The sequence below is a fragment of the Nymphaea colorata genome, chromosome 7 (genome assembly GCF_008831285.2).
Source record: "Nymphaea colorata isolate Beijing-Zhang1983 chromosome 7, ASM883128v2, whole genome shotgun sequence".
NCBI classification, from domain to species: Eukaryota; Viridiplantae; Streptophyta; class Magnoliopsida; order Nymphaeales; family Nymphaeaceae; genus Nymphaea; species Nymphaea colorata.
In genome coordinates this window covers 15,680,714-15,701,901 of record NC_045144.1, presented here as the reverse complement: position 1 = coordinate 15,701,901, position 21,188 = coordinate 15,680,714, and the positions used below count along the sequence as shown (strand labels likewise).

The 21,188-nt window shown below is 40.7% G+C and overlaps 1 protein-coding gene across 1 annotated transcript; it reads right to left on the bottom strand.

Annotated features, from left to right (window-relative positions):
• Positions 1 to 14,624: 14,624 nt before the first annotated feature.
• LOC116257152 (pentatricopeptide repeat-containing protein At4g02750-like) lies at positions 14,625 to 15,902 on the bottom strand. The gene has a single exon (XM_031633763.2). It carries the CDS (start codon positions 15,900 to 15,902, stop codon positions 14,625 to 14,627), a length of 1,278 nt encoding a protein of 425 aa, XP_031489623.2.
• Positions 15,903 to 21,188: the final 5,286 nt, after the last annotated feature.

Genomic DNA, 21,188 nt, shown 5'->3' with positions numbered 1-21,188 from the left:
CTCCAAGTTGGAGAGAAATAGAAAGAAGAAGAGGGTGAGAGAGAGAGAGAAACTCTAAGTCTTCAAGTGATAATACACTGGAGTTTCTCCCAAGGGCCAACTCTTGCCCAAGAAGGGGGGATTATGGGAGTATTTATAGAGAGTTTTGGAGCCAAAACTCAAAATTTGATTTTTTTTGAATTTCACCCCATTTTCATTCGAATTTCAAAGAATTTTGAATTATTTTCATTTTTCTTTCAAGAAAAATAGGTCTTGACTAAGTGGGATTGGCTCTTAGCCCTGCAAATACCCATTTGGGGTGTGGGCAGGGCTAATGCCCACCCAAGAAAAATCAAAGACCGGCCCTTAGCAAGAAAATGGGGGCCTGCACTATGCAATCGTTAAAATGCATGCACGCGTGTGACGTGCGATCGCGCGGCAGGGTGTCGCGCGATTGTGCATCGCACGACGGGCGAAGGATTTTTTTTGAAATGAAATTCATTAAAATATATAAAAAATGCTATTTATATAGGAAGCATAATATATATTTTTTATTTAAAATGTAAAAAAAGGTTTTTCGAGTAAAAGCATAAAAATTCATTTTTCTTGTTTAATATATCAAAAAGGCATATAAAATAATTTTTTTTTCGTCATAAAAGGAGAGTCGACTCCATTTTGAGCGACTCCGAACTCACTCCAAATCCGATTTTGGTTTAGTCGGTTGTTGACTCGTATGAACGTGCAACTTGGGTTTAGAAAACGTTTTGGTGTGAGAAATGAATTCTTAAAGCAAAGGGAAGGTCCATGCACACGCGACACTCAAATTTTGTCGTTTCGAACACGATTCAAATTTTGGGTTTGAAATGTTCGATTTGGATCGGAACTTAGGTTTTGAATCTAATTTGGATCTGGACTGCGGCTTTGGACCAATTTAGATCCAAAAATTGGTTTTGTGTTTTTAATTAAAGAGTAGATTCTTTTGAAAAATTTTGGGGTGACTACAGATGCCTCTCTTTGTTACCAAGCCGGTGTTAAGCATGCTTAGTGACAAAAATAAGCACCACAAAATTTTCAAACAAAACATATTCAGAGAGATGTTTCAGGCTTAACCCCTTACCTGAATGAGTTGTTTGAACTTATATTGCAGGTTTAACCCATTGCCTGCATGGGTTTGTCAATATTGAATTCAGGTTTAACCCCCGTGAAATGAGTTGCCTTGGCTTGCATTGCAGGTTATACCTCTTACTTGCATGAGTTGTTCTCACATGGTAGGTTTATCCCTTTGCCTGCATGGGTGTCACACCCCGACCTTTTGACCCTCAAATAATTTTTTTTTTCTTAACCATAAAGCATTGAAGTGCGACGACACAACAATTCAAAACAAAGGGAGCTATGCCATTTGAACAATGGGGCAAACTTTCATTTATATAACAATTTCAGTTCATACAAAATTACATTTGTGTATGACAAAAATGCTCCAAAACACATAATTGATGCCTAACAAAAACAAGACATCAATAAAATCAAAATAAGATGCGCCGGCACTACAAAGGACCCAAAAACTCTCTAGTAGGATGTGAATGAAGCCATCTGACCAACTTGTTGCTCCTGATCCACCAAAACCTAAAAAAGAAAACAACTGAAGACTTAGCCTTTGCAGTACGGCAACAAGTCAGGAAAATCCTTAACCCGCTACAGTGATGGCTCAAATGTGGGATATAACAATTTCGAAAACAATCACTATCATGTCGTGATAGGGCATGCCTTTCCATGACTTGACATGAAAACCTCTCAAATATATCACGACATATAAAGGCCACTGGATGGCCATCATAGCACATTCACAAATTACATGCAACTCATGCATAAACCTATCATTCTCATTCACTTCTTTCACACCACAATATGTGAAGGCCACTTAATGGTCAAACTTAACATAATTCATAATCGCATTAACTTCATGCATATTCACTACATTCACATACACTTCATTCATATTCACAATCACATTCTTCTCATTTACTTTAACTACGAAACAATTTACAAACACGTTGTAGTAGGGCACACAGTCACATAACTTGTCAAGAAGCCCCTCACATATACCACAACATACAAAGGCCATACAAAGGCCACAATATCACATTTAATAGTCACACGCAATTGAGGCATATCGCATCATTCATATCACTTCTTTCGCATTCTTTCATTTACATTAACTTTAGTGAATTGACAGTTCTTATGGGTGCAAACACTGGCACGTGCACACCGTGGATGGCCTACAGCCGAGAGACAACCCCCGTGGTGGCCCATAGCAGTATGGATTCATTCCCGCTGCAGCGGTAGAGCACTCATCCATGGGTATGTAAATTTTAAGGAGAGATACTCAGCATTCCCTAGGAAACCCAGGTTGGGAAGGCGGGAGCCCAACGCTCCAAGCACATCACACAACAGTACCTTGGGGCCTCGCACTGCCTGCTCTCCGAACAAACAAGACTAGCGGCACAACTCCTAAACACATAGCCACATCCCACTGGCCTCTCATCTCTTATTCTTTCATTATTATCATTATACTTGCACAATGCACATTAACAAAAAAATTGGCTAGCTCATGAGGTTAGTTCACTTCACGAGTGCACTCACAACTCCAATTGCCTCCACACGAGGGCCACACATAATATTAACAGTCTTAGCTAGCCGTCATAACAATATGGGTACGTCTACCCTTCAATCTCATTCAATTGTATCATTGCTTATGGAAATACATATGCAACAAACCACCACATTCATATTCATAAAAAAATTCACATCTTATCAAACACATCAATCATATCTTTCAAAACTTAGCCAAATCCCGAAGAGTAGTCTCGATCTGTGACGGCTCATAGCTGTCCTATGCAATTATCATTCTATGATGCTCTCTAATGCACAATCGGGGTCGAGGAGGCACTCGACTTGATACCCCACCTCATCTACCCTAAGCAGTTATCAATTCTAGCATGCACATGCAAATGCATGACAATTTTCAAAACCAGCTTCTAATTGCTTTTTAAACAAAGCTTATCACATATCAAATCAATCGCATGCGTACATACATTCACTCACAAAACAATCATTCAATCACATCACAATCCTATGATCCAACAATCTTAGGAACGCACATTCTCAAGTTGGCCCCAGGCAGGGATTTGCCTAGAATGCCGCTATACCTGTCGTGCGTCTACAAAATACTTCAAAACACCTCGAGCTACAAATCGTGTTGCTCAAGGTCTACTTGACGTGTCCGGTGTACCTGCAAACACAGTCAAATGATAAGTTCTCTATTCGGATCGCTTTCAAATTAATACAAATCTGACAATACAATCGTTGAGGCATGTCATCGCCTCAAAAGGGTGTCGACAAGTAGGATCGACTCACAAAACCTTCCAATAGGCCTCTAACCCAAAACATTAAGGTTGTGACCAAACATCTAAACTCAAAGCTTCGATCAACCTATCACTAACACACTTCTCATTAGTTTTCTTTAGTTGAGGTGTCTACCCAATAAAACACCCAACTTACATGCTCTTCCCCAAGCAACAACGCAAAACGCTCAATGACAAAAGCATGCGCCACGTGCTCACTAAAACGATTTTAAATCTTTTCCACCCCATCAAATCTCTACCATGTTTCCAAATAGCTTCGAGAATCACTTATCATGCTAAAAAAATCGTTATAAGCATGGATCATCGCCTCTCCAAAACCATCATAGACTTTCTCTAAAAAACAAAGTCACTAACATACATCATAAATCATCAATTCTTAATTCTAGCGTGCTCAAACAATAATTATCTGTGCTCCAACAAAAAATATACAACAATCTAGGATCAGTTAGGCCTTGCTCACCCCAATTTCAAAGTCTTAGCTGCTGCGGTTCTCCCGGCAGCCACCCCACGAGTTTGAGAGATCCTCAAACGCCTAAAATCTATCAATGCTGCCACCACCAACGCATTCACTTCACTGCTATGAGGGGAAAGATGCGTCCCCAAGCTACAATTTGACCAAATAGCCACAACAGAGTCAAAATCGACGAAAAAGGACCTCAACAGAGGGGGTCTGCCATTAGAAAAGCATACAGTAGATACGAAGGAGGCTGAAAACGAGAGAGAGAGGGGGTTCGGTCAAAGGGGAAAAACAGGCAGTGAGGGTGAGAGTGCGTGAAAAGGGAGAAGAAGGCGAGAGAAGAGAGAAAGCAGGTGCGAGAGAATGAGGGTGCTGACAGAGAGGGGTGAGCGTGGGCTGAGCATGCTCGAGCAGAGAGCGTGGGTGAGGGAGGAGGAGAAGAAGGAAGAGTTAAGTTGAGGTCAAGAGGGCTTACCCGAACACCGCCACCGCCATCGCCCTTCCTCCGCTGGCCCAAGCGTCGCCGTTGCACCCTCGTCCTCCTCCTATTCTCACACAATCGAGACAGAGGAAAAAGGTGAAGAGGAAGAAGAGGGAGACGTGGAGAGGCGAGGGAGAAGGGCAATCGCGTCGGGCTCCTCACGCAAATGAGTTCGGGTCTGGGTTTAGACCCGACCCGGCCCACTTGAAAGATGTCGAGCATTACAATGGGGTCCCCCTTAAATCTTGATCGATAATAAAAAAAAAAATGCCCCAGTGTAATTGTCATGTTTTACAACTTGGAAGAATCTAGATTGAATGGTAGACTGGATGTGATAACATGAATATTTGTCATTAATTGAAAAGTGAATACAAAAGGACTAAGCATAGAATTTCTTGAGGTGAAGGCCATTAATAGGATCGGCAAGTTCCACCCCATCCGCATTAATCAGTCGATATGAATTTCAGGTTCTTTAATAACATATGGGCCTTCCCAGTTTGGTGCCCACTTACCACGTGGTCATCCTCTGTGGTATACCACCGATCGCAAGACTAAGTCATTCACTTTCAATTGTCTCTCGATAACTGTCTTGGAAAATTGTCTAGCCACCCTTTGGCGATAAGCTTCAGCGTGCTCGGTCGCTTTTAGCCTTTTTTCATCTAGCAAATTAAGCTGCATTAGCCCTTTCTGCTGATATTGATTTAAAGGACGCTCTATGAGACAAGCAAACTTCAAAGCGGGTTTCAACACATGTAGTGGCAGAACCACTTCTGTTTCATAGACTAGCTCTGTTGGAGTAGCATTTGTTGGAGTTCTCATAGTGGTGCGATATGCCCACAGAGCGTTATGCATCTTTTCATGCCAGTCTCTTTCCGTTTTCACTGTTTGTTTCAAGATGCATATCAGAATCTTATTGGTGGCCTCCGCTTGTCCATTTCCTTGGGGGTAATAGGGAGCTGAAATGTGATGCATGATATGGTATTTGCTACACAACTGTCACATCTTTTCATTTTTAAAATGAGTCCCATTGTCAGACACTATATCATGAGGGACTCCAAATCTACAAAGAAGATTTTTGTGAATGAACGACACTACATGACGTCCTTCCACAGTTCTGAGTGTGACGACTTCTACCCATTTGGTAAAATAGTCTGTTACAACAAAAAAATACTTATGACCATTAGAAGCTGCAGGGGATATTGGTTCGACCACGTAAATTGCCCACATTGAAAATGGCCAAGGAGATGTCACCGAATGCAAGTGAGAGGCTGAGGCATGGATCACTAGCGCATGCAGTTGACATTCTTTGCATCTTTTGACGAATTGATGACAATCTTTTTGCATAGTAGGTCAATAATACACTGCTCGAATTATTTGTTTGGTGAGGGTTTGGTAATCGATATGGCCCCCATAGTCTCCTCTATGTGATTCTTCGGTGACTTCCTTCGCCTCATCCTCATCAAGGTACCGAGAGTATTCAATACTAAACCCACGTCTGTATAGTACCCCTGCAAAGATAAAGTACCTTGCTGACATACGTTGAATTGCTTTCTATTCATTTTTTAACATTCCAATTGGGAATTCTCCGCTTATTCCCCTCTTGAATATGATGAACATGTGTCACTGCTTCAAAAGCTGGGTATTCCAATCTTCCAATCTCAAAAGAACGGATTGCTTCATTGGTTTGAAAAGTGATGGTGGATCCTAGACTCGCGAGGCCATCCTCATAGGGTTACCTTCTCTCTTTATGTGAGCCAGTTCAAACTGACAGATTAAGGAGGTAGCGATCTCTTGATATGACACCAACTTTTCATCTTTGACTTGCCATTTTCTATTCACTTGTTTTATAATAAGCTGAGAGTCACCGAAAGCATGCATCCTTTTCACTTGAAAACTCAATAACGAACGAAGTCCTTGAATGAGGGCTTCATATTTCCGCCATGTTATAGGTACATGGAAAGTCGAGTTTCAAAGAATATGAGATCATTTCATCTTTTGGAGTGATGAGTAAAATGCCGATACCAGTTCCCATCACGTTCCTGGATCTATCAAAGTACATTTTTTAATCGGAACCGTTTCCAATCAATGTACTTCTTCTCGTATTGAACAAAAGTTTTGCTAATGTAATAAATTGCATGCTCAATGCGACTTCCTTCTTCATATTGTGCCAAAAAGCCGCCACATGCAGACTCATTCACGGTGATGTAAAGCAGCAATGGTCTACGCAACACCAGGGCTTTCAGAATTGGCGGATTTAGGAGGTATTTCTTGATCTTTTCGAACGCTTGTTGGCATTCAAAGCCCCATTCAAACTTGGCACCTTGCCTCAGCAGCTGGTTGAATGGTTCGCATCTCATGGGCATATTAGAAATGAATCGTCTGATGGACTGGATTCGCCCTTGCAAACTTTGTAGTTCCCTTATATTGGTTGGTGGTGGCGTATCGATGATAGTTTTAGCTTTGCTAAGATCCATCTCGATTCCCCTTTTTATTGACCATGAAACCCAAAAGTTTACCCGATTCAACCCTAAACACGCATTTTTGAGGATTTAAATGAAGCTTGTACTATAAGAGCATCTCAAACACTTGGGCGAGGGTTTCAATGCGGTCTTCTCTTGTCCTGGGTTTGATCAATATGTCATCGATATCTGTGTCCATAATTTTGTGCATATGGTCATGGAAGATGGCTGTCATAGCTCTTTGATAAGTTGCTCCAGCATTCTTCAATCCAAACGGCATCACCGTGTGAAAAAAAGTGTCCCAAGGTGTAGCAAAAGCAGTCTTAGGTTGATCCTTGACTGCTAATTGGATTTGGTTATATCTCGAATATCCATCCATAAAAGAGAACATAGCATGACATGCAGTACTGTCTACCAACAAATTAAAGTTTGGAAGTGGATAATCATCTTTCGATGTGGCTTTGTTCAGGTCTAAAAACTCGATGCATAGTCTGACTTTGCCATTTTTCTTAGGGACAACTACAATATCAGCCAACCACTTTGGGTAATTGATGCAACGAATGAATTTTGCCCTTAGTAGGTCTTCCAATCATTCTTTTACAGATCCTTCTAGTCGAGGATCAAGTTTGCGCAACTTTTGTTTAAATAGCTTGCAACTAGGATTTAAGGGCAAACGATGCTCAACCAACTGGGGGTCTAAGCCTAGCATATCTTCATAAGTCTAAGCAAAAGCTTCTTGGTTGCTTATAAGAAAGTCCACCAATCTTTTTTTTTCATCTGCTGACAAACTGGTACTAGTTTGAAGGATTTTAGGATCCTCACTGGTTTCAATATTAATCTCTTCAATCGGATCATTAACCAAGGACGAGGGATGTTCTTGTTTCTGAATTTGAGTGAATTCTGGTAACTCTGACTCGGATATTGTCATAGATTTCATTTCACCGACTGTTTGTTTGACAAATGCTTTTTGGGGGGACTTCCAAGGAAAAAGAAAAAATTGAGACATATTGAATTCCAACATCCTGTAAAGAGGAGGATAAAGGGAAGATTGAACAAAATTAAAATTGATAACAAAAGATTACTCACATTGCATATCGAAATGAAGTTCTTAGTTCATAAAGGGGGTCCTCTCATGAGAACAGACAAAAAGAAGTTCAAGATTACAAAATTCGTGGGATGATTTGAGACAATGGTGAACACTATCAGCCCACAAGATCTTCTTCGAATTTCTTCAAAAAGAGATACTGATCGGCTGTAAGAGACCATCTTCATTTTTTATCGACGTGGCCACTGAACGGACGATAACCACTTCTGAGAAGCAACTGAAATCCCTTAGGGTTTTTCATGAAATGAACATATAAGGGATGTTTTTGATAACTTGCATGATCACTTGAAATAATATGGGCACTCCCCAATGATTCACCTATCTCTATTTTCTACATCCATTCTTCCAAAGGTCTATCCTTTGTTGTTCTTATGCTGGGTACATCTACCAAATCAATTGGCGTAGGGAGCATTGGTTGTACTAACCTTTCGGTCGGATCCTCAGCACGTACGATGATGACTGATGTGCCGAGATTCCATTTGAGACACTGATGAAGAGTGGATGGAATCCTTCGTACTTGGTGGATCCAAGGTCGTCCCAAGAGGAAGTTATATCATGGTGGTACATCCGCCACATGGAACATAATGCAATGACTGGTATTTTCAATGATTACGTTAATGTTGAGGGTACCTTTGTTGTTCATGTCTCGGCCATCGTACCCGTAGATCTTGATACCATCAGGATGGTATTTGTCTTCACAAAACCCCAATGCTTTGGCCTTGAGATCAGGACAAAAATTTAAGCCACTTCCTCCATCGATCAATACAAGTGGCACTGTCATTTTGTTGACTTAGACGACGATGTAAAGAGCCTCTTCATGATAATATCCTCATTTTCAGAGGTCTTTTCCTGAAAAGTTAATTTACATGTCCTGGGAGGGTTGAATCCAATCTTCTTCAACCATATGCTCTTCCAAGGAGAGGACCTTGCCCAAGTAGTACGAATCTTCATCCGAAGAGTCACCTTGTGATTCATCATCACCGCTTTGTCGGATAAAAGTCTTTGGAATTATGGAAAGTTTTTTGAGTGAACTTTCCGTCTTGCCATTCATCATAGCAATAAAATCCAGAGGTTTCTTTCCATGATTTGCCAACATGACCTCGTGTGAACTGCTTCCAACACAAGGTCGGATGTGCTCTTGTGGATGATATGGGAGTGGAGTGTCTGTAATGATCATGGCCACTGCCGCCTTCCCATGGTCAGGAAATGAATTCCTCAGCACCTCAGGGATGCTATCATCACCAACCTGGAGATCCTTGTTGATGAAATCCTGGATAATATTTTGGAGGACAAAACAATCCTCAGTGTCATGACCAGGGGCCCGATGAAACTTACACAATTTTTGTTTATTTACTCTCATCATTTTCAGAGGCTCTGACATTTTTTGCAAGACTATGGTTCCCTTGGCAAGGAGATATTCCAGGATCTTTTCACGGGATTGACTGAGAGGAGTGAATTTTCGATCATAACTCCAGCCTGGGTGTTTGTTTTTTCTTTCGTCATTGTCTTTGAGAAACTGCGTATTCTTCTTGAGACCGACTTCCTTGTCATGCTTTTAGTTGTTGTTGTCCTTTCGAATGGCGGTGTTAGCTATGAAGTGTGGAAGCAATTGTGTTCTTCCTCCTTTCTTACCCTCTTCCTTGTACTTAGGAGCAATGATTCCATCAAAATCACTTTTCTCAATTGCTTTCTCTATTTAATTTGCTTGTTCAATCAACTCAGCAAAGGTCTTGATCGGGGCGTTGCAGATAAGACTTTTTAACGGTTGGGCAAGATTCTTCCTGATGAGTGACAGTGTTTGTGTATCAGAAATGGGCTCCTTCATCTTGTTGCATTGAATTCTCCATTTTTGGATGAATTCTCGAGCCTTTTCTCCTTGTTTCTGACGGAGACTGCAAATGGTACTGAGGGTTTGAGCCGTGGGAGCATTCTGCTCGAATCTTTTGACAAACATGTTAATCAACTTATCAAATTCATTGAGTTCGACTAAGTTGATATTTTTTTTGTACTACTGTGTAGCGATGCCTTCAAGACTTCTTGAGAAATAGCAAAACAAAGCTCTGTTATTTGTTTGAATTTTGTACCAATCATTGAAGAAGGTTGAAAGATGAACATGTGGGCAGGTGGTTCCATCATATCTAACGAACTCCCTGGGTAAGCCTTTCATGTCCTCGTCTCCTTCAATACCGATGTAATAATCTTTACATGAGTATGAGCGTTTTCCTTTTCCCCTAAGTTCAAGACTGTTCATCGTTTTCTCCATTTCATAGAACCTGCGCTTAGTCGGACTTTCATCATCACTTGATTCAACTAATTCTGGCTTTCTCTTTTCCTTTTTGTCCTTGATTTCCTTTACTTTTTCTGCTGAACTTTCACTGTCCGAGCTACTGCTAGGGATGTGTCTCCTGGTCTTTTTGCCCTTTTTAGTGGGTTTTCTCTTTCTTTTGGGTTTCTCTTCTGAACTTCCAGTGGTGATAGGGCTAGTTGAGCTGCTTACCGTCATAATTTCTTTTCCCTTCTTACTTCTCTTTGTTGTCTTTTTCTTATTGAGAGGGAGCAACACAGGTTTTTCCTCCTTACTAGTTATTGAATATGAATTAAAATGGTCTTCATCCTGATTTGTAGGGGAAGATTTGTTGTTTTTCTTCTTTCTCTTCTGCTTTGTAGCTTTTTCATTTTTTGGCAATGGAGCAATCATCAAGGCCTTTTGTTCTTCTTGCTCTCTCATGAATCGCTCCATGAACAACCGGAACATATGGTAACCTTCTGGCTCTATTGTTGGGAGGCCAAGTGTTTCTGGCCTAAGTTCAGAAGATGAAGCTTCATTTTGAGCAGCCTGCTTAGTTTGTGCTCTGGTCTCAACTATTTTGTTGGCTTTTAAGTATTCACATTGTGAGACAAGAAAACAAAGAGTCATTGGAGGGAAATGATGATAAAATGAAGGTTCATATCACATTAAGAGTTTTTAAAAGTTACATCCAAAGAAAATACTAACAAATATGACAACAACTGATGACGACATAAGGAGTACAAGATTGACAATGTAAACATTTAAGGAAGGATGGATGGTGGTCGGTCATCCCACCACTCGGTGTATTCCTTCTTTACCACTGGGCCTGTGAACCAAGTGTATGATATTTGTGTCTTCCATTCCTGTCGAGCCACTGTGAACAATACTGCCCATTGAGGTGAGCTGAGGTCGAATTCCGAAATAGCTCCAATTGGTGCATGCACAAAAATCATCTTCTGCCTCTGAGAGAATTGTCACGTACATCTATCAACTCAATAATCAACTGTGAAATAAGGGCCCAAGAGCATGGTATAGGCCTGGGCATCGGGCCGGGCCGCCGCCGGGCCCAGGTCTGAGCCGGGAAAAACTTGGCCCGGGCCAAGCTTGGGCCCGATAGGTCGGCCTGGGTCAGCCCAGCCTGGCCCGATTTGGCCCGTTTATATTAAAAAAATATTTTTTTAAAAAAACCCTCCTCCTCCTCCGCCCGTCTGTCCTCCTCCTCCACCAGTCCGTCCTCCTCCTCCACCAGTCCTCTCCTCCTACGCCAGTCCTCTCCTTCTCCTCCGCCCGTCCATCCTCCTCCTCTGCTCGTCTATCCTCCTCCTCATCCTGCCCTTTTGGTACTCCCCTTCCTCCACCCAAAGGTTCACTGACTCCTCCCATGTCATCCTTACCTTCCCTATCCTCCTCAGCTCCCTCCCACTGCATCCCTGCTTTGGACTCTCTCCTTCCTCTGCCCGTCGTTTCCTCCGCCTATCCGTCCTCCTCCTCCGCCCGTCCTCTCCTTCCCTCATCGGTCCCCCTTCCCCACCTTCCGCCATCGGTCCCCCTTCCCTACCTTCCCGCCTTCCCCCTCTCCTTCCCCCTTCCCCCATGGCCTTCCCAGTTCCTTTCCCCCTCCACCCGTCCCCTTCCCCACCTTCCCCCTTCCTCCACCCGTCCCCTTCCCCACCTTCCCCCTCGGGCAGGGCCCGGGTTTCTGGCCCGACGGGCCGACCCAGGCCGGGTCTTACCAGGTCCTACCGGGTCTTACCAGGTCCTACCGGGTCGGGCCGGCCCGGCACGACCCGATGCCTACCCCTAGCATGGTACGCCCATGGTAATGGTGAGTGTGTCGAGGTGGACTCTGATGACGATCATAATAGTCCCAAATGATCTCCTCTTCATTCAATTTTTCGATCAAGCGACGGCATTGCTCCAAGACTGAGGATGCTCCATCAGTGTTTCTGAATATACTGGCTTGGGGTCCCGCGTGTTTGAGGAACCACAATTGCAAAGCATATGTGCATCCTTTTATGAAGTCGGTATCTCCAATGGTAAAGTGGGTGAGTCCTCGATAGAGAAAAGTCAAGGCTGTCATTGCTACTGACAAGTGTCGAGTCCCACTATGCCCCCATATTCAAAAAAGTTGTGCAATACGCACATTTATGAGGTCACTTTCATCGGTAAAAAGGGTCACTACTACTGTACCGAGCATCATACAATGTTTAATTCTTCCTATGGCTTTTTGAGGTAAAGTGGAAGGTTCAACATAGGCTTCAAATTCTTCATATAAGTTTTTCAGGTTGATACTTTAGCTCTCATGGTTTTCTATTAGAGGCCAAGTTTTTCATCCAGTAAAATTGGCTATAAGGTCATTTGAGTTAACCTTAGTCGGGTTCATGAGGAATTGTTTTTATAATGGTTCATTCGGATTAGAAGGTCTAATATTTTGGCAAATTCATCTAGTAATATTATCATTTCTCCCCATGAAAACCAAAACGAGGAGGTCATTGGGTTCCAACACTCGGCGATTGCATGCACCAAATTTCCATCCACTTTTGTATCCCTCCGGCTGCCACTGTCTCTAGCCCACATTCTTCAAAGTAAGAAGGAAACATTCGAGAGAAGGCATTCTGGAGCCAAAGGTTTAGACTCAAGAGAGATGTAAGTAGACCGTTCGGGTCCTTCCCTGAAGAGGATGTGATCATAAGAGAAGGTAACACCACGTTGGAAAGAATACATCTTGAATGATAACTCTTGAAGACAAAGATTTGAATTAGTGGAAAAGATTGACTAGGTTGACAAAGACAATATGAAGTAGAGGTACGTAATGAAGTTGAAAAACATCATGCAAGGTTTTATGTGCATCCATATGTCATTTGAAATAATTTTTTTTTATAGAAAAATTGGTATAGGGACCTAATTGAGATAATTTTGTGTCACGATAATCTAATGTCAAGTTATGCTTATATATTTTAGCCAAATGGCTTAGTACTAGCATAGATTCTTCTTCAAACAACTAAGAGTAGAGTTCATCAACTTCTTCTTGGTCGCTCGTCGATATACCAAAAATTACCACTCATGGTACTAACGAAGGGGCTTTTCCGCCTAAGTTGAGGTCTAGTTGTAAGGCTTAGTCTTGTGCTACCGCCAAAGACCAAGCCCGGCAACATGATGACCGGGACAAGTAGGTCTAAGAAATCATGTAAAATGAGTTGTCTCTAATTTTTGAATAAAACACATTTTCTGTGATGATGGTCAAGAAACCAATGAGGTTAAGCATTTATATCGTCTGCAATATCATGGCAAAGAATCAGAATCAATTCAAATACCATACAAAACAAGGGTAGATTTATCAATAAGAGTTCAATATTCGGTTATTTAATTCAATCTATGCCTTTAGCCCAGAAACTCACATGTAAAATACTTTGTCTGATAAGATGATGTACATGTGTTCCTATCCATATGAATGCTATTTTCATGATCCATTTCATAAGAAGCAATCTTCAAAATGTTGACATATGAAATGGCTCCACTCATGCACTCCCATCTCCAGTGACGCCGTCGTCTCCTACTCTCTCTTCGATGGATGGTTCTTGCACCTTGGCCTAACGATCTCTTCCAATCCCTCCCTCCAAAACCATCAAAACCCTACCTCTTTCTCCCCCTGCCAAGCCTAACTCCTATGGATTGAAGGTATTCACGTAAAAACAAAAAAGATAATGAGGTTCTCAACTTATGAATCCAGGATTCGGATCATTGTGCTCCTATATAAAGGCGCCGGGCCTACCTACTGCCATAGTCATTTATATTATAAAATTTCATCATGTAAACCATAGTCACAAATAACGTCTCGGAGTTTTAAACGGCAAGGTTTTTCTTGGGTATAATACAGCGGACTTGAAAAAACAGTATTTTTTAAAAAAATAAAAAATAATAAAAATAGAAAAAAATAAAATAAGTGACAAAATAATAACTTTAACATCAAAAGAACCGTAGATTTGCAACAAATAAAAAAAAAAGGAACTGTTTGCCATTAAAAAAATGAAAAAAATGCGAAAAAAAACATTAAAAATGCATTTTTTTGGTTTTCACATTTTTTTCAAAAACACATTTTTTTTTAATTTTAGACATCATTTCATTTTCTCACTTTTTTTTAAAATAATGTGTTTTTTGTGACTATGATGTAAACTATCCAATGAGAGATGAGATTGACAAAAGAAAAGAAACAATCCAACAAAGCAAAAGATTTGGCCATCGTAAAAAGCATGCTCCTTGCACAGCCGGACAAACCCCATAGCGATTGCTATATTGGAGGCTCAAGCATAAAGGAATTTATCTATAAGCAACCTCTTTCTGAACTAAGGGTATTAGAGTTGAATTACGTTGTACATCTAACATTCTTGCATAAATATCCATTTAGATAGCAGGTTGCTACCAATAGTCCCCTCAAGAACAAGTGCCACTTTCAAAATGGTGAAAGCGATTTGCATCTTTCATTACTATCTCTCTGTCAATTGCTTTGCTTATGAACTTGAAAGCTGTATGGCAATCCCCACAAGTACGAAGATTCTTCATTATCCTAATTGTAACCCCTTTTGGAACAGTCATTATTGCGAACACCACAGCGAGTTTCTCACTGTGGTAAAAAAGATGATGCTCTTTAGTCTCTTCATCCAGATTATGCAACACAAACTCAGTATCAGGAACATAACTCATCCCCTTGATCTGCTTCATTAATACCTTAAGCTTCTCATATATCTCTTTCGCATGAGGATGTGAGCGGTCTTCAGCATTAAATGTATGCACTACGTTTTTCACCTCCACCCAGCTGCATCCAGCCATCTTCTTTAGGCCTTTCTCCCTCATCACCCTTTTCAATTGTGCTAGTTCATCCCATTCACCATGAAGAGCAAACACATTTGAAAGGAGGATGTATGTTGCATCCTCATTGGGCTCTAATTCTAGTAAGAAACTTGCTGCATTTTTGGCAAAATCTATATCTTGATGAGCCCTGCATACGCCAAGCAAGGTCTTCCATATCATTGCATTAGGCTTAAATGGCATCAAATCAATGACTAATTTTGATCTCTCCAGCAGCCCAGCACGACCAAAAAGATCGATTGCACATGCAAAAAGTTCCATCCGAGGTTTAATACCATACTTAGCATCCATAGACATGAAGTAGTATGATCCTTCTTCAACCAAACCAACATGACTGCATGCAGATAGAATACCAACAAAGGTGATGTGATCTGGCTTTATGCCTACTTCCTGCATTAATTTAAAGGCATCAATTGCAGATTCACCTTGTCCATGTTGTGCATAAGAAAATATAATTGAATTCCATGTAACTGGACCACTTTTTGAAGCTTCATCAAACGCCCTTGAAGCATTTTCTATGATACCACACCTAGAGTACATGTAAATCAGTGCACTACCAACAAACATATGTGCTTTGAAACCAAGCTTGATGATTGAAACATGAATCTGTTTGCCCCATTGTAATGTTGCTGGCTTAGCACAACATCGGAGAACACTAGAGAATGTGTAATGATCATGCCTGACAGGATGAAGCAACATCTGGGAATATAATTTCATAGCTTCCTCAGCAAGCCCACACTGAGAGTAACCTGCTATATTTGAATTCCATGAGACATTATCTCTATATTGCATCTTGCAAAGTAGTTTAAGTGCATCATCCCTCATACCAAAATTGATGTACATAGCTATTAATGTATTTGAAACAGGAGTTGACTATTCTAGACCAGCTTTGACTTCTAAACCATGACAGGTTTTCCCTTCCTCAGAATGTTCAAACTGTAAGATTTTGGTATCTAATACCAAACCACCGAATGAACTTAGATGCAAGAGGAGGAAAAGAGAAGTGGGCTGCACGTCCAAGCAAGAGAGAGATGAAAGAGAGCTGCAACAAATGACGTCTGCCTCTTTTTATTATTATATACTAATCACGATTTAGGGTACATCATAAAATACACAAAATAACAATAAGGTTTACAAGTATGCCACCGCCCATGATGTGTTGGCCGTGTGGATCAAATGGGTCGGGTCTGGGTGACCCAATCCATATGTACAAACTTAACAGCCCCCCTCAAGTTGTGCATGGGGTTTGATCATGCGTAACTTGTTTTTCAATTCCCAGAAATGGTGCCTTATGAGTCCCTTGGTAAAAAGATCAGCCACTTGTTCAGACGTAGATATATAAGTGGGAACAATCTCATCTTCCGCAACCTTTTGATGAATGAAGTGTTGATCAATCTCTATATGCGTAGTGCGATTATGTAGAACAGGATTGAAGGCAATCTTGATCGCACTTTGGTTGTCACAAAATAGAGATGACTGAGCAATGGGAAGAGAAAGTTCCCCAAGCAGATGACGTAACCAAGAAGCTTCAGCAGTGCGTGCAGCCATTGCCCTATATTCTGCCTTAGTGCTAGATCTGGCAACTGCATGTTGTTTCTTGCTTCTCCAATAAATAAGATTGGAATCAAGGAAGAGACAATAACCGGAAACTGATTGTTTATCGTCTGTATCACCTGCCCAATCTGCATCAGTATAAGTGGAAATGTTGTGGCCATGCAAAACAGTTGACTGTCTTGTGTAGATGTGTCCATCCCCAAGAGTAGCCTTAAGTTAACGCAAAATACGTTTGGTAGCATCCATATGCCCTTTTGTGGGTGCATGCATAAACTGAGAGACTTGATTCACAGCATATACTATGTCTGGGCATGTAAAAGTGAGATATTACAAAATGCCAACTATACTCTGATAAAAACTAGGATTTGGGTATGCATCATTCCCATTAGATGCATTTAATTTTGTGTTGAGAACACTAGGTGTATTCATGGGCTTGCAACTTGTCATATCTGCCCTATCCAAAATATCAAGAGTGTATTTATGTTGTGTAAGGGTTAATGTGCCACTTTTTCTATCAAGCTCAACACCCAAGAAATACCGTAGTTCACCGAGATCCTTCATCTTGAATTCTTGTTGCAATACCTCCTTAACATGGGATATATGACATGAAGAGTTTTCAGTAAGAATTATATCATCTACATATATAAGTAGCCAAGTGGTAACTTCACCTGAATGATAGATGAATAAGGAATGATCAAGTGAACTTTGAGGAAACCAACGTGTTGTATATGGAGGAAAAATCTATGGAACCATGAAGGAGATGCTTGATTAAGCTCATACAGCGATTTTTGTAATTTGCACTCATTTGGTTGAATCATTGGAAACATATCCTGGAGGTTGTTCCATATAAACTTATTCCTTTAGAAAGCCATGAAGAAAAGCATTTTTAACATCCAACTTATATAAATTCCAACCATATGAGACAGCAAGCGAGATGATAACCCAGATCGTTCCCATCTTGATGACTAGGCTGAAAGTCTCATCATAATCTTTCCCGTACTGCTGAGTGAAGCCTCTAGCCACGAGTCAAGCCTTATATCTATCAATGCTTCCATCAGGTTTATACTTGAGTTTGTAAACCCATTTTGAGCCCACTACATTCTTACCATCTGGACGAGGAACAATCTCTCATGTTTGACATTCATTTAAGGTAGCTATTTCTTCATTCATGGCATCGATGCAATGTTTGCTTTTGCATGCTTGCTCATAGCATTTTGGCTCCACCTTTTTGTTCAATTCTGCCATGAAGAGCTGAAAATCCAAAGAAAAATTACCATAACTTACCCATCTATCAATAGGGTGCCGCACACGTTCTGATCTACGTGGACAAATAGTGGCAGTTTCTAAATCAACTGGAACTGATCATCGATTATACACCATTCCTGAAAACCAATTAGGTGAAGTCATGCTCATGTTGTTGGTCTGAGTAGATGAAGGTATGCTGTCTATCTGAGTGTTTGTGGCTGTTCTGGGCTCATCAATAGTTCTGTCACTTTGTGCCTAGTGTGTATCAGCTCTTTGGTCTAATATTTCAGCATTCAGCCACGAGTCATATACATCATTTCTAACATTAAGTGTTGCATGTGGCTCCTTTATATCCTTCAACCTGAGCTCATCAAAAACAACATGTCGTGAAATATGCACACGTCCAGTTTTTGGATTGTAACATCGATAGCCTTTATAATTTTCTGCATAACCCACAAATCTACACATGACAGCTCGATCTTGAAACTTATTTTTCAAAGAAACATCAACATGAATATAACATATGCATCCAAAAACACGTAGCTCATCATAATGTGGTTGTTCTTGATGTAAAATAAAGAATGGAGATTTTCCTTCAAGCATGGATAGTGGCAGTCGATTAATAATATGAACAGCAGTATGGAAGGCTTCAGTCCATAAAGTCATGGGCACATCAGTGTTATGCATCATACTGAGAGCACTTTCAACTATGTGCCTATGCTTTCTTTCAGCAATTCCATTCTGTTGTGGTGTGTGAGGACATGAAATTTGTCTAGTGATCCCATGATTTAGTAAGTACTCAGTAAATTCATTTGAAATGAACTCACCACCACCATCACATTGAAAATACACGATATTACTAGAGTATTTGTTTTGGACCAAGGCGTGGAATTGAATAAACAAGCGAAAAACTTCTGATTTGCTTTTCATGAAGTGAATCCAAGTTTAACGAGAATAAGAATCAATGAAAACAATATAATATTTACTCCCAGAAGAGGAAGAAATAGGAGCAGGTCCCCAAACATCAGAATAAATGGTGTCAAATAATTTCAAAGCTCGCTTATTTATTGATTGAAAAGGAAGAGCATGGCTCTTACAAATATGACAACTTGAGCACATGCAAGACTGACTGACAAGACTTAGACTGGACTTTTGTAATAGTCCGTCTGCAACAAGACTTTGAATGAAAGACCAACTACAATGTGCTAAACGACTGTGCCAAAGAGATGGCATATCATACTCTGTGATATTGACTTCACCATGACTGGGAAAGGATGAATCTGAAACACAAGACTTAGACACTCTTGGAGCTTCTTCAATGACGTACATGTCTCCTTTGCGAACACCCTCAGCGAATGTCTTCTTGGTTCGAGCATCCTTAACATAAACAGAATAAGAAGTAAACTCAACAGAGGAATGAGTATCATCAATAAGCTTTGACACAGAAATGATATTTTTCTTGACATTTGGAACAACAAGAACATTCTTTAAAGGTATAGAGAAATGAGCCATGGATAAGTGTGCATTTCCAATATGTGATATTTTGTGATAGGAACCATCTCCTGTGACAACTGAGCCTTTAGCTAAATAAGAGAGAACACTAGAAAGCTTACCTGCGTCATCAGTTACATGAGATGCAGCACAAGAATCTACATACCATTGTCCTTCCTCATTTTGCTTGAAATTGATTTTAGACAACGCTGTCATTAGAATCTGCTGCACATCAGAGGAAATGTTCGATGTCGCAGTCATGTTCGAAACAGATGACCCTACTGCCTTATTGTCACGTCGGACCTGTTTTCCCTTGTTCTGTGGGTTATGCGAACATTCTGACTTCAGATGACCTCTCTTATTGCAATAAAAACAAGTAGGTATCCTTCGTGGTACATTTGCCTATGCATTTGTGTTAGGTGTAGGAAGGATACCTCTCCCCATCCCTACCTGTGAGTTCCAAACTCTTAGATGACTTCCTTGTAAAGCATGGGTCCCAGTGACCAATACATTGTGACCGCCAGAATGAACTAATTCATGTCGTTGTACACGACTTGCTTCATGTTGAATCAATTTTGCTTTCAAGTCTTCAAAAGAGGGAAGAACAGACAATACCTCTAAAGTAGTACAGAAAACATCAAAATTTGGCCCCAATCCACTCAAAGTCTGTTGTACCTCCTTGTCACTGACTGGATGCCCTATGATGGCAAGCTGATCGCTAACATTTTTTATCTCATATATATATTCCAAGACTGAACGTGTACCTCGCTTGATGTCCTGAAAGTGCCTCTTGAGTTATAGAAATCTCACTTCTGATATTTGAGAATATGTGGTAGCAAGTACATTCCACAACTCAAGTGCAGAAAGATCATCATCAACACCTGCTGAGACTTCCTCTGATAGTGTGGAGGTGATATAAGCAACGACAGATTGATCATGAGCCATCCACATCTCATATTCAGGATTGATTTCTGCAATAGTCTCTTGAACTTGCCCTGCAACATTCTTCACCTCTCGCATAATCCATTCAGATGGTGCAGGTGTGGTGCCATTGAGATGTCCATAGAGACGGTGACTCTTGATGAACGGGACTATTTGACGTTTCCATGTCAAATAATTGGTATGATTTAGCTTTTGTGAGATAAGTTGGAAAAGAAAATTGGACGGTAAGATGCTAGAATTGCGGTGGGGATCCATAAATACAATAATCAGAAAATAGGAGAAAAATAGAAATTTTGATATTAGGGTTAGGTGGCTGACGGTAGGGCAGATTAGGGCAGACAGTAGGATTAACGCAGATGTTTGTGGATTAGGGTTAGGGCAGAAATTTGGGGATTAGGGTTAGGGCAGAAATTTGGGGATTGGGGCAGAAAATAGAGATTTGAGGATTAGGGCAGAAAAGAAACAAAGATTAGGGCAGAAATTAGAGATTCTTACCGAACATTCTCAGTGGCAAAACCTGGCTCTGATACCATGTATGATTTTGATATCTAATACCAAACCACCGAATGAACTTAGATGCAAGAGGAGGAAGAGAGAAGTGGGCTGCACGTTCAAGCAAGAGAGAGATGAAAGAGAGCAGCAACAAATGACGTCTGCCTCTTGTTATCATTATATACTAATCACGATTTAGGGTACATCATAAAATACACAAAATAATAATAATATTTACAAGTATGCCACAGCCCTTGATGTGTTGGCCGTGTGGATCAAATGGGTCGGGTCTGGGTGACCCGATCCATATGTACAAACTTAACACAAACCTGAAACAAGCCCTTACCAAACTGATGCAGGTATAGATGTCTAGTTTAACATCATGACATTGCATTTCAGCAAAGA